Source organism: Oryzias latipes, chromosome 16, assembly GCF_053564925.1.
Source record: "Oryzias latipes strain Hd-rR chromosome 16, Olatipes_Hd-rR_3.1".
In the NCBI taxonomy this organism is placed as follows: domain Eukaryota; kingdom Metazoa; phylum Chordata; class Actinopteri; order Beloniformes; family Adrianichthyidae; genus Oryzias; species Oryzias latipes.
Genome location: NC_136252.1, coordinates 35,659,288 through 35,672,660, shown reverse-complemented (window position 1 = coordinate 35,672,660; position 13,373 = coordinate 35,659,288). Strand labels below are relative to the sequence as shown.

General features: G+C 47.4%; 2 protein-coding genes across 2 annotated transcripts; one reads left to right on the top strand and one right to left on the bottom strand.

The window, feature by feature from the left end:
- Positions 1-1,376: 1,376 nt before the first annotated feature.
- Positions 1,377-5,286, top strand: LOC105356068 (uncharacterized). The gene is made up of 5 exons (XM_011485884.4): positions 1,377-1,629; positions 1,732-1,772; positions 2,299-2,405; positions 3,122-4,270; positions 4,652-5,286. The coding sequence occupies exons 3-5, from the start codon at positions 2,342-2,344 to the stop codon at positions 5,059-5,061; spliced, it is 1,623 nt and encodes a 540-aa protein (XP_011484186.1). The 5' UTR covers positions 1,377-1,629; positions 1,732-1,772; positions 2,299-2,341; the 3' UTR covers positions 5,062-5,286.
- A 2,733-nt stretch (positions 5,287-8,019) lies between these two features.
- Positions 8,020-10,980, bottom strand: si:dkey-11p23.7 (V-set and Ig domain-containing protein). The gene is made up of 3 exons (XM_011485886.3): positions 9,551-10,980; positions 8,632-9,021; positions 8,020-8,560 (listed from the first exon to the last, which is right to left on the bottom strand). Exons 1-3 carry the CDS (start codon positions 9,603-9,605, stop codon positions 8,136-8,138), a joined length of 870 nt encoding a protein of 289 aa, XP_011484188.1. The 5' UTR covers positions 9,606-10,980; the 3' UTR covers positions 8,020-8,135.
- Positions 10,981-13,373: the final 2,393 nt, after the last annotated feature.

The window sequence follows — 13,373 nt, the reverse complement described above, 5'->3', positions numbered from 1 at the left end:
ATGTGTGTGTGCGGGTGTGTGTGTGAGAGTGGGTGTGTGTGTGTGTGTGTGTGTGCGCGGGTGTGTGTGTGAGAGTGTGTGTGTGAATGCGGGTGTGTGTGTGTGTGTAGGAATGTGTGTGTTTCTACTCACTGTTACTGTACATCATTTATTCTTCTCCTTTTTTCTATTGTTTCTGGCTTCCAGAGCTAACTCCCATCTGCAGAATCATCAGCTCAAATTCCTTCACCTTCCTTCATGGTGCTGCATTAATCCTGCCTCTTGCTGTGTGTGTGCACGTGCTGGGGTGTGCACGAGTGACAAGCTCACACAGATCCTGCTGCTTTGTTTCCTGAATCCTTCATTTGTTAATCAAATGATTTCAGCCTCACAAACTCTGAAGTCATCACTGCAGCCTCTGACCTCATTTACATGCCCCCCCCCCCCCCCGCACCCACACACACACACACACGCACGCACACCGTCATACACACACGCCAGCTTTGGTCCCCACGGGAAAACTGGACCCCACCTTCACTTTTTAAAATAAATTCTTATCACATTTTGCACAAAATATGTAAAATTGCCTAATTTTTGACTTTTAGACTTTATTTTTCCAGCTAATGAATATTTTTCTAAGGAAATCTTGAGAACGTTTGGATGATTTGAGTCTTGAAAAAGAATTTCAACACAAAATAAACATAAAACTTGACAGTATTCATGAATCATTTACACAGTTTTGAAAACATTATCTTTCTTAAAAACAGTTTGCATCGTTCTCAGATTGTTTGTGACACACTTCAGTTAAAACATGCATGTGTTTGAATTGGAAAATGGTGTCCGTTTTCCTGTAACCAGCACCGTCCTCAGAGATCAGACACTTTTGCAGCCACTTTCACTTTGCTGTGATCGATAAGAAAACAGAAGTTGGACTTTAGGAACCAGCATGCTGTCGATTTTTGGCCAAACATTTTGATGTAAAGGATCATTTAGATGAAAAAACCCTCCATATTCCCGCCTGATTAGTTGGTGATTGGCTCAAGACTGATGCTGCAGACGGAACATTTTTATGTCAATCCTAACGATATTTCTAACCAACGAGGAAATCAGAGGGGGCGGAGCTTGGCCCCACTCTCCCCCCCCCCCAATTCTTGAGTCTGGTGGGGTCACAGGGCTGCCAGAGGCTGACCCGGCTGCTGTTGGGTGAGGCGGGTTCACCCTGGACAGGTCGGCAGTCTGTCGCAGGGCCACAGTCACACACTGACACACATCTGCCTCTTCTCTTAGATGGTAATTGTAAAACGGTGCATACTTGTGTAGCGCTTTCTACAAAACCCTTTACCGCCACAAACCCAGTCACCCATCCACATGCTGCCAAACACCGGCGCCAGCCTTCCACCAGGGGCAGGGTGGGGTTTGGTGTGTTGCCCAAGGACACTTCAACACTTGGGCGGACAAGGCTGGAATCGAACCTGGAATATTCTGATCAGAGGTTGACCGCCCTACCGCCCCCCTACAGCTGCATAATTTTCTGTTCTCAGTGAGATTTGTGACCAAACGTTCATCAGAGGTTTGGCTGGAACCGTCTGGACTCACAAGGTTTCTGCTTCCTGTTCCTTTGAGAATCAAAGCTCTGGTCGTTTTCTGAAGGTTTGGATGGTTTTCCTCAGCCCCCCCCCTCCACACCCACATGCAAACCTCTTCCAAATCAGCCTGACTTTGACTCACAAATGTCCTGTTTTGTGCCGACAGGAGCGACTCTGGAAAACAGTCTGGTGGCAAACGGCGAGCAGGTAAGACTCACCTCTCCTTCCTTTCTCGTTCACTGTTTAACCAGCAGAGAAATCCTCAGAAAAACAAAGAAATCTGCTCCAATTCATGTCCAGTTAAAGGAGAAATGATCTGAAGGTGTTAAGCTGAGCTAAAGGCCAAACCTTGATTTCAAAAATCACATTTAGTGATTTTATTTCCAACTCTTGTGCTCTGTTTTAATATTCAAATAAAATGTATAAGAAACGCAAAACATAAACATTTCTGTGACAAGAGATTTGGTTTCCATTTGCAGTGGATACAAGTTTTTAAAACCTTTTAGTCATTTTTATTGATTCTCAGTGAAATTGTGGAATCCATTTTTACAGAACTGTGTCTCCAAATAAAACATTAAAACATTTTAAAAACAGACCCAGTTTAAAAAGAAAAGTTATTTCCTAAAGTAAAATGTTCCTCAGACTTGAACCTGTTGAAGCTTCTTCTTCATATTTAATCCAGATTTAGTTTAGTAAATCATCTCAGTGGCTCCTAAACTGATGTTTCTGACAGGGAAACTTAGTTTGGTGGTAAAGCTGTGGGATTTTCCAGAACCATGAGTCCAGGAGCCCACCAACGGTTTCTGCTGCTGCTGCTCCTGCAAGCTCACCTGAACTCAGGTAAACCAAAGCCGTCATCTCTCCACAGAGATCTGACTGCAAACGAGAAAGTTTCCGTCTTTAAGTCATCTCTGAAGGAGAAGTCCATGAACATTCTGGTCTGCTCGGTGCCGGGTCACAGAGGTTCTAGGTTCTGTCCCAGTTTTGTGAGAAGGTTCATGAAGACAGTCTCAGTCAGAATTTGAACCACGATCTTATTGTTCTGAGATGCTACTGCTAACCACTAAACCCCCCCCCCCCCATCCATCCATTTCTTTACCCACAGTTATTTGAAAACTTGCATGACGGACGAGTTAGTGGTTGAATAAAAACACACACATGATGACAGTGAAGCTCCCTGACACAACAAAACAGTTGTGACCAACCAGGCTTCAGTTGATAGGCTGATGATTTGAAATGTAGACAGACCCAGTACAGAGTCCGGGACCAGAACCAACCCCAACACTTTCTGGGCTGTAATTCTCAGGACGTCCCTCAAATAGGGAGAACCTGCGGGCCCAGGGAGCCACCATACAAGGGACCAACTACCACCGTCACCCCCCCAGGGTGCTGGCATTCAGTGACCATATGTACTGTGCAGCTTCACTTAGACATGTTGTTGCTCATGTTCATTGAGAATTCTCGAACCTGCATAAAGGTCACTTCAGAGAACCGGAGGCCTCAGGTTCTGCTTCATGTGTTTTCACTTCACTTTTTCTTTTTCCCTGAATCAACAGCAATTCCAGCTGAAACCCTTGGAAAGAATTTCATTGTGGTGTTCCCGGAGAATATCGCAGACTACCATCCCACGTCTCCTGACAACCGTGTCTGGGTCACCGCCTTGCATGACGACACAACAGTCAGAGTCGGGTCTTACTTCCAAAAAACATTAAATGCTGGAGAAACAGAAAGTTTTAAAGTAAACCTGGAACTTGAAAAGTTAAAAGTCCAAAGCAACAGCGGCAATCCCTCTTTCCTGGTCTCCAACAAAACCGCTAAAATTAGCAGCGACAAAGACATCGTCGTTCAGGTGGTCAGCAGAAAGAACAACAGCATACAGACGGCTGCCGTCATCCCGACAGACCGCCTAGGCACCAAATATCTCATCCCACCAGTGCCCAAAATCCAAGGAGCCGCACTCAATGAAAACATCACAAGCATCAACGAGAGAGGCCCATTCAGGCTAATCATCGTCAACACTGACCAGGACAACACAGTGACTGTCGGGAGTCAGGCTGGAACCAGACAGGTATTTCTTAGGGAGAACCAGGTAGCTCAAACTTGGGTCCTACAGAACGAGTCTCTACAGGACGTCACGGCTGAAAAGCCAGTGGCGGTCCTCTTCAGTCACCCATGTGCCTTCCACAGCAACTGCATCTGCAGCCTCCTTTATGGTCTGCTTCCACCAGTCTCAGGTGAAACGGTGAGGTTCCTGATTCCTCCGCTGCTGGACGACTGGACCCAAAACTCTGTGCTTCTGTCAGAGACGGGATCCAGGAGGGAAGAGCCCTTGAACCCGCAAAAAGCTTTCATAGAGACATCAGGCACCGCCATCCTGTACCATCCAGGTTTGCTGCTTCCTCTGGTCTCAGAGGAGAATCTTGGTAGCTGTTTTATGGTCAACAGCATCGGAGACAAGAACTATGCTGTCATCATGGTCCGTAAAAATGAGACGACGGGTGTTCAGATTGGAGATAATGCTCTGAAGAAAAACCTCCAAGAGTGGCAGGAGCTGGGCGGTACAGACTACGTCTCCATCAACATCAGTCTGACAGAAAACCAAAACATCATCTGGCACAACTCATCCACAATGGCCGTCTACTTTATAGGAAGAAAGGATGATGTTTTGTTTGGGAACCCGGCGCCTGCCCTCAGCACCACCCCAGGTAAGGGCCCTCCACGGACCACACAGCCAACTCAGTTCATTAAAAAAGAACAGATTCTTCTGTATGAGTTTTTGTAGAACCCACACAAAAACAGACGCAGGAATCATCAACCTTTCAGTCGGTAAACACAGTTGAAATATAGAAGGTTTACCTCAAAGACTTTGGCTAGCAACAAAAAGAAAAACTGAGGAAAGAAAAGCCAGGAAGTAACAATCAGGAAAGAAGAATCAGGAAAAGTCAAACTTGTAAATTTGAAGATGCTTTTCTAATGAGCGTTGCCACGGGGAGCCCTTCACTCCTCATTGGCACAACAGAGTCCCGGCCTGAACACCCCATGACCTAAACGTTCTCCTGAAGCTGTGTTCTTCTCCTCCCTCCCAGACTCCAGAGGCTGCGTCGTGTCTCCAGAGATCCTGATCATTTCCACCGACGCAGCCAGCTGGCAGGAATCCATCGCCTCCTGCCAGAGTCACAACCTGACACTGGCCTCTCTTTCTCGTGAGAACTTCCGGAGATACATCTGCAGCAAACTTCCCCAGGGAAGCGGCGTGAAGGAGGTGTGGATCGGCCTGCGCCGCAGCTCCATGACTGGCGAGTGGTACTGGCTGGACTCCAGTGCCTCGGTCAATGAGACGCACTGGGACAAGGGGTCTCCCGGCACCGTGGACGACGGGCAGTGCGCCTCCATGAGCCTGAAAAGCTCCAAGGACTTTGTTTGGCAGGACAAGGACTGCTGCAATGCCATCAACGCTCTTTGCTACAGAGGTCCGGTTCTGATGCCGCTGAGTTAGAACTGCAGAAGTGTTGGACGCCAAACATGCTGAGTCATTGTGTTTGGTCTCTGATTGACAGCATCTGCAGTAATCTTGTGTCTGTATTTATTGATCTTTTCCATAGTTCTAAAAAGGTTCTGCTGTTTAACTTTAGGGTGTGACACGTGTAAGTGAGGCGATTCTGTAGGAGGTTCTGCTTCTCTGTTGGTTTTCTGTGAGAATAAAGTTCTGGCTGCTTCTGATTTTTGGGCCGTTTTTCTAGAGCTGTGAGTTTTTATCCAAACGTACAAAATTCTTAGGTCTGATGAGGATGTTTTATTCCTCATTTGTTCCCTGAAAAAAGAATGTTCAGAGTTTCAGACTTTTCTCTGCGATTCAATAAAAACATCTTTGGCTCCTTAGCATCATTCAAATGAAGCTTCAAAGACACATTAAGAAGTTTCCCAGGTTTCCTGCAGTTCCTTCTGTCTTCATCATTTTTATTGTGCAGTTTGATCTGTTTTTTGTGTAGAAGATTGAAATCTGGAGTCAGAAAGAAAGAGAAAAAAGCTGAACTTCAAGAAGCTTTGAACAAAAGCCCGATGTCTCCAAAAGGTTTGATTCCATTTAAAAACAGATGTTTGAATCCAGGTTTTACTGCTTCACCTTCAGACGTTCAGTTTGAGGGAATCTGATGGACGTCCTCACAGCTCATCTCGCTGAAACCACTCTTGGCTCCTCGTATGTGTGCTGCTAACGTTAAATCTGAATAAAAAGGGGCGTCACTGACAGTTAACCCGACTGTTCAGTCACTGATCCTCATGGTTACGTGCACACCCCTACTCCAGATTCAGAGGTCATTTTCTGAACTTGATTCCTGTGGTCATCCTTCAGAAAACATCCTTACAATAGTCTCCCGACCATTGACTGAAGCAGAGGACTGGACTGATGAACACCGCCCCCTGGCGTTCCAAACAAGAAGTAGCTCCAAGAAGCCAAAATCCCACAGACTTCTACAGAGAAATAAACAGCTGTTACTCAGTCATTCTATTGGTCAGAAGAACCGATCTGGATCTGGTCCTTTTTTTAAAAACCTTGATAATCTTCACGTTTTTCATGATATTTTTTCTGTGGTCCAACTTATTTAAGTTATAAACTGAACAATCAGATGCCTCAATAAAAGACAGATGATGTTTGTCAGCAACTTTTAGGCCAAATGCCAAAGTTATCCAAGATTTTTTACTTCAACTTTCAACTTTCTGACTTCATCCAGATCAGTGATGACGGCTGAATCGTAAACGGGGCTAAATTCCTCCTGTGAGTTGGCAGACTGAACATGTGACGCCTATAGTAACTACAAATCCATTTGAGTGGTTCTCCAACCGGATAATCTGGATTAAATATGCGAATCCCACCTGTCCTGCAGTGAAAATGACAGACATGAAGTTGGAGAGGTTTTTCACCTAAACAAACTCCAGTGGGAACGGTCCCCATTAGTCAGTGTGGACTCTTCTTGAGTTTGAAGGTACACCTGACTTATTACCACTTCTTGCGCCCCTGAGGCCCCACCCAGGAGCCAGGCTCTTGGTTGGGGTCTTCCAACGGGCCCCAGTCATGGCCCAGCCATGAGGGATAAGGTGGGCTCACTCCCCTGTGGGCCCACCGCCTGCAGAAGAGGTCAAAAGGAACCGGTGCAATGGGGTTTGGGCGGTGGTTGGAGGCGGGGGGAGGGTGGGTGGAGTCTGAGTTTGCAGAGGTTCAGCTCAACAAAGATGGAATCTTTTGCTAAAAACACCAAAATTGTCTGGAATCCAAAAGTTTCTGGGACACATTTTTCGAAATGCTGTTTGGAATCTTTACCAAACCAAAAGTTTCTAGCTGTTTAGGTGATGAACCGCTCACTCTAGTTGGCCATTTCCCCACAATTACTTCTTCTGAAAGATATCATCCTGGCGGCTCCCATATTTGACACAATCCTCCTTTTAGAGGAAAGATTCCTGTAAAAGCTGTTCTGATTCAGGCCAACAGCTTCTTCAATACAACAGTTTGGGCTTCAGACGACACCACAGAACCTGGACGGCACTTGTTAAAGTTCAACATGACGTCTAAATAGACGCTGACTCAGCAAAAGGTTTAAGCTGCTTGATGTGAGCACAGCTTTGATACTGTGGACCGTCCGGAAGTCCTGAGTTGGGGGGAGTGGGGGGTCCATGGTGATGTGATCACAAATATGAGCGCCTCCGTGTCATGTGGAGTGCCTCAGGGTTGGATCCTCTGCTGTTCCGTCTGCACATGCTCCCTCTGGGTCAGGTCCGGCCCACCAACACAGTGGCACAGTTATGCAGACGACACTCAGCTATATGTGGCTCTGTCACCAAACCACCATCAGACTCTCCGGATTTGACCTGACATCACCTGAAGATGAAGATCTAAATTCTGAAGAGACTCCGCGGTCTCAGGTCCACATGGTAAATGGCGTATACTTATAAAGCGCTTTCAACCTTCTTTCAAAGGCCCAAAGCGCTTTACAGTCACAGTCCCATTCACCCATGCACACACACATTCACACACTGGCACCAACCTCCCACCAGAGGCAGGGTGGGGTTCAGTGTCTGACCCAAGGACACTTTGACACATGGGGGTGGAAGGCGGGAATCAAACTTGCAATCTTACGATCATGGGTCGACCGCCCTACCGCTGCACCACAGCCGCCACAAGATTTGTTGTTTCATCCAGATCCTCAGATATAACCTTCAAAAAGCTGCAGCTCATTCCGAACTGTGCTGACAGTCTGGACCAGCACCAGGAGTTCTGGAGTTCTCACACTGGATACCAGTTAGATACAGGACTGGTTCAAAGACCACTTTATGGAGGAGCATCACAAAGCCGCAGAACCCCGGCTCAGAACCAACCAGAAGAACTTCCGGAAGAGTTCAGACGATCTTCAGCTATAAGACTATGTTGGTGTTGGTTGAAAGAGGCTAAATTCTGTTTCTTTTGAACACTTTTATTTGTTTTCTCCGTGTTTTTACACGAGTTATGGAGTTTGAATCTGTTGCCAAAGTGGATCTGCTTTCCCTCATTCTGGATCCGATCTGGACGTTTCCAGGTGTTCACCTGGTCCAGCAGCAGAGTCTCTGCAGAGCCCCACCGGGCATCATCCACACCCCCATCACCACCAGCAGGAGCACTTTGGCCCCCAGGTCCACCGACAGGAGGAGCAGGATGTGAGGCGGAGCTCCGCCCACGGGCAGCGGTGGCTGGGGGGGCAGCACAAACAGAGTGGCTTGCTCTTTACCCAGCGGGTTGGAGGCGCTGCAGATGTACTGCTGACCCGGCGCCACGTCCCTCAGCTCGCTGATGGTGCGGTACCGAGCTGGCGACCCCTGAGCCGGCGGCCCCAACGGAGAAGCTTCCAGCTGGTGGTCCGGGCCAAACCACTGTACGTCCGGTAGGGGGGAGCCCTGGACCTGACACAGAGCTGTGTACCCCAGCAGCTCGCTGCCCTCCACCAACAGGGCCAGGATCCTGGGAGGGGCTGAGCCGCGAGAGGAGGTGAAGACGGGAACATCAGAAATGGACGCTAAACGATCAAAGAGTCCACTCTACCTTCCACCCTCAGCCTGGTTCCCATCTTGTCCTCAAAGCTGATGTGTTCTCGTCCCAGGATCTCCACTCGGCAGTAGTAGCGGCCGTTGTCCTGCAGGGTGGCGCTGTTGATGCGCAGCGACAAGTCGTGCTCCCGGGGGTTTCCCTCCAGACGGTATCGCTGGTCCTGGTCTGGATCCGGCTCGCAGGAAGGGTCGGCGGGCCGGCTGGTGCACTGGTAGATGACGGCGGCACTCTGGCCATGGCCTCGGCGCCACAGCACCTGCAGCGAGGAATGCTGGGAGTGCTGCGGGTGGTTGAAGGTGCAGGGCAGCACCACCGGGTAGCCGTCAATGCCTCGAACCTCCGACTGCACGGTCATGGACCAGCCGTTGTCCTCCGTACCGAGAGCTGCAAGAGAACAAAGACGTGATGAAGCTCATGGTCGTTTCTGAACCGCATCTTCATCGTCAGGGTGAAGGGGCATCATCTGTCACCCCCCACCCTGAAGGAGCAGTGAGCTGCAGCCACAGCTGAAAGGGTTTGGTGGTTTCACCCCCCGTCTGACCCCTGATCATGTGTAAAAGGAGGGAGGGGGGCACTAAGGTCCATCTTTACAGGTTAGGTTTGACAGGAGGAACAACTGAAGCCATGTCAGATCAGCACATGACCACTGGGGGGCGTGTTGCTGTGGGCTTTTTGCCTCCACGTCTGCCCCTCTCACTTTGATCCTGACTGAGATCCGGAGCAGAAGTTTTATTCCCGCCGACATCCGAGCATCTTCTGTGTCACGAGTCAGAAGACTGAAGAACAGCTGGAGGAGAACCAGACAGACTCCCTGCTGGAGGTTCAGGTGTGTCCTCCTCACAGGAGAAGCTTCATCTTCTCTGAACCACAAAGCAGCAAACACACATTCAAGAGGGTTTTCAAATGAACTCACCTACTGTGACCAACAGCAGCACAGTCAGAGCTGTGAGGAGCCGCCAGGAGGCCATGAGGAGAGAGGAGGTCAGAGGAGTCCAGAGAGGAGACCACAGAGGAGTCCAGAGAGGAGACCACAGAGGAGTCCAGGGAGGAGGTAAGAGGAGACCACAGAGGAGTCCAGGGAGGAGGTAAGAGGAGTCCAGAGAGGAGTGGATCACACAGCAGACGAGTGACTCAGCCTCACATCGTCTCACTTCATGTTTTCTATTTTTACTTTTTTTTTGGCTCCTTGTTATTCCCGTTTGTGGAAACACTGAAGATCCAAAGAGGAACTTGAAGACCCGATGAAGATGAAGATCACGACGAAGATGAAGACCATGATGAAGATGAACATCTACCAACAGACTAAACTTTAATGAAGGTCAGAGATCTGGTTTTAGACTGGATTTGGTTTTTCTCTACAGTCTGAATGTTGATGTTGACTGTGTGGACGACTGTCTGTACCCTGCCAATGCGGGCGGAGGGGGGGGGGGGGGGGGGGTCAGGTGCTCTTCCTCTGTGGTCCCCCTTCTGGCAGCTTCCTCAGTTCAATACCCAGAAACAGAACAGGAACTGTGGAAATGTTCCAACAGGAAATGACAAATATTTCTAGAATTAAAGTTTTTAGGCTCTGTGTCTGACATCCATCCATCATTAACTATGAGGATCAGTTTTTCTTTACCAACCAACCAGTATGTGAGTCAGAGGAAGAAAAGAACTCATTTTGTGTGTGTGTGTGTGTGTGGGTGGGGGGCTCTTCAGATCCTGTTTAACATGATTTTCTTTTCTGAATCCTAATCCATCTGATGGCGCTGAAAGTTCTTCATCCAGATGTCGTCTTGAATCAGCAAAACGCTTTAAAGAAGATCTGAGGTCCGGTTGGGACTAAACTTCAAGACTCCGTCTGACAAAGACGGAGTCCTTCAGGCTTCCTGGAGGACGGTGGTCTCTCTGGAGGTCCGCCTCTTCAGAGGCCAGGACGCCGTCCCTCCATGCTCAGTTCAGCAGAAAAATGTTCAGCTGACCGCAGCAGAGACTGTGGGGGGGTCAGGGGCCGCCGTGGCGTCACATCAGGAACCTCCAGCTCAAAGGGGGCGGTGCTTTTTTCTGTCAGGTGGAGCCGGACCAGGAGTCCACAGAGAGGAGGGGTTCAGAGGAGACGGACCTACACGTCAAAGCTGAAGCTCTCCAGAAAGACTCCTCAGTTTAGATGAACAGCTCAGCTTCATGTTTTCAGTTCTCCTGGCAAAGATCATCTTCATCGTTCTTCCTTGATGAAGACCATCAAATCTTGTTTTCTAACCAACATGCTTCATTCTCCTGAAGTTGAGGGACGTACGTCTTCACCTCCTCCATGTTCTCTGCAAACTTGTATGACCAAACCCCATCGACACAGGCCTCCAGAGGAAACGATGGATCAGAGATAAAAGTATGAAACCAAAAAGGTCTGAAACTGGTTTGGATGGTGGCTTCTCTGGGAGATGACTGCTGGACTCTCACAGCAGCCGCCATCTTGTTGTAACAGAACCCCAAAGCAGGAAGAGCGGTCCAAACGGTGAGGCCTGAACCGGAACCGCTGTCAGACTGAGGAGCAGGAGAAGAATGCTGGACATCCTCCTCTCTGGCTGTGATGAGGAGCTGCTGTGTCTGCATGCTCCTTCATCATCACCTCCTCACTGAGAGGAGAGCACAGCCCAATCCCACAATCCTTTGCAGAGAGACGGTTTGGGATGGAATCAGAGAAGAACCACAGATCTGCAGTCCAGCTGGAAATGTTCTACTCCAGAGTTCTGAGGAACCTGGAGGAGAACTGTTGAGCAAACAGCAGGAGATCTGAACCTTCTTTTATTGAACAAATGCAGAATCCAAAAACACAAAAATGCAGCATTTATGCAAATATAAAGAACAATACAGATCTGAACCTTTTCCTGCAAACATGTGTTAGCATGACGCAGCAGGAAGTGAGCTGTCTGTAGTCCATTCTCCTTCATTTGTAGTTCAACAGAATGTTGTCCAAGCTGCAGCAGAAATAAAACTGCAACGTGATTGGTCCTCATTCCGGAAGCGCAGCTGGTCACGTGCTCGTCCGACCTGCAGAGAGCTCATTAAGGCTGTGTCCGAATTACTGCCCTAACCCCTAACTACTAAAACCCTATATAGTGCGGCACTATATAGTTCTCTATATAGTTCTCTGAATTTTCAAAGCAATTCGGACACCCGTGCTCACTAGTTTTCTCTTTCGGGTGTTTTCAAATGGCGCTTGGCACGAAAACAAAGTGGGGCATTACCGCCACCACCTGGTCTGGAGGGGAACTACTTCTATTAAACGCGGAGAATGAAACCTATTTGTCAAAGTAAAAATATAATAAATATGAACATTTTATGAAGACTATTTATGAATCTGCTGTGTTCTGATCATGGAAAACGTGGCTGATTTATAAATAATAAAATTACAAACACATTGGTGTAGCTTTTATGTATTAGTTGATAAATAAACCCTCAAGTCATTAGTCCATGGCAATATTTATTTTTGTGCCGCTGAAAGATTTACGGGCTCTTGCGAGGAGGCATTTTTTTTCTGTAGTTTTCTCTTTTACCTTACTGAAAATAGCTTTATATATGAATCTGTCCGTGTTCCTGGCAATAATTCAACCGTTTTTCATGGGATCAAACCAAAAACGAGCAGATATGCAGCATCACAGGGCGGCAAGGAGAAGCAGGCGTCTCCGAAGATTTCCTCTGGATGCCCTGGCCAGACATGAACAACCTGTGAGTTAAACTTAAAGTTTTTTATTAGTTCAATTTAAGCATTTGTTACCAATTGTGCTCAAGGTTACACAGTCTGCTGGGTAAGACTTTTTAACATTCTTTTTCAACACTGGATTATGAACTGTATAGTCCAACTACATGAAACACTTGTGAGATCAAAGTTTAGTATTTTTTATTCAGAGTCAAACCATATCACTTGTTTTAAACAAAAATACTTTAATTTTTAAATATTTATATAAAAATCCAAAAACCCAGCAAAAAAAAACCATGAGATTTTCCAGCATTTATAAATACGTCATAAACTAAAATGTAAGACATCAGAATAAAATGAAACATTCAAAAAAAAAATCAGATTTAATTTTCTCAATGAAATAATTATTTTTCTATTTTACAGGGTCTTCCACGTCTCTACTGCTTTGCCAACATAAAGGTGTCTGTCGTGGCCCTTCACGCTGACGCTCAGTCCGACACAAAACCAGACCGGCAGACCCGCAGATCGGTTGACCCGCAGGACCATTGAGCATCTGGTGGAGCAGCTTTGGGTTCCTCACACTCTGGGGGGACAGGAGACTGTGTCTTGGTATTTTTTTTCTGGCTGGCGTGTGGCACATCATACAGTGTGATAGCCAGGGCCTTTGACATGCCACGGTCCACTGTGAGCGGCAGACCGCATCCTCCAGCTGATGAGCAGGGTCACCCAGCATCCAGTGGGAATGAACTGCCATTAGTCACCTCAGGTTTTTTAGCAGCTCGCTGAGTCTTCCACCTTCCAAAAGGTCGTATGGAACATTGAGGGCTGCCACTGAAGAATAAAGGCCCTAAAAGAAAATGCAGCTTGTTATTTTAACAGGAAGTTTTTTTATTCCATTCAACTGCAGGCTGTACGTGACTAATGCCAAATTTAGAGATATTTTTGTTGGGAATCAAGGATCAGTCCACAGTTCACATGTTCTACGTAAAAGCCCAATTTATGTAAATCAAACATTACCCACCTGAAGGATCGTTTTGGGTGATGGTGGGTATCCCTGCAT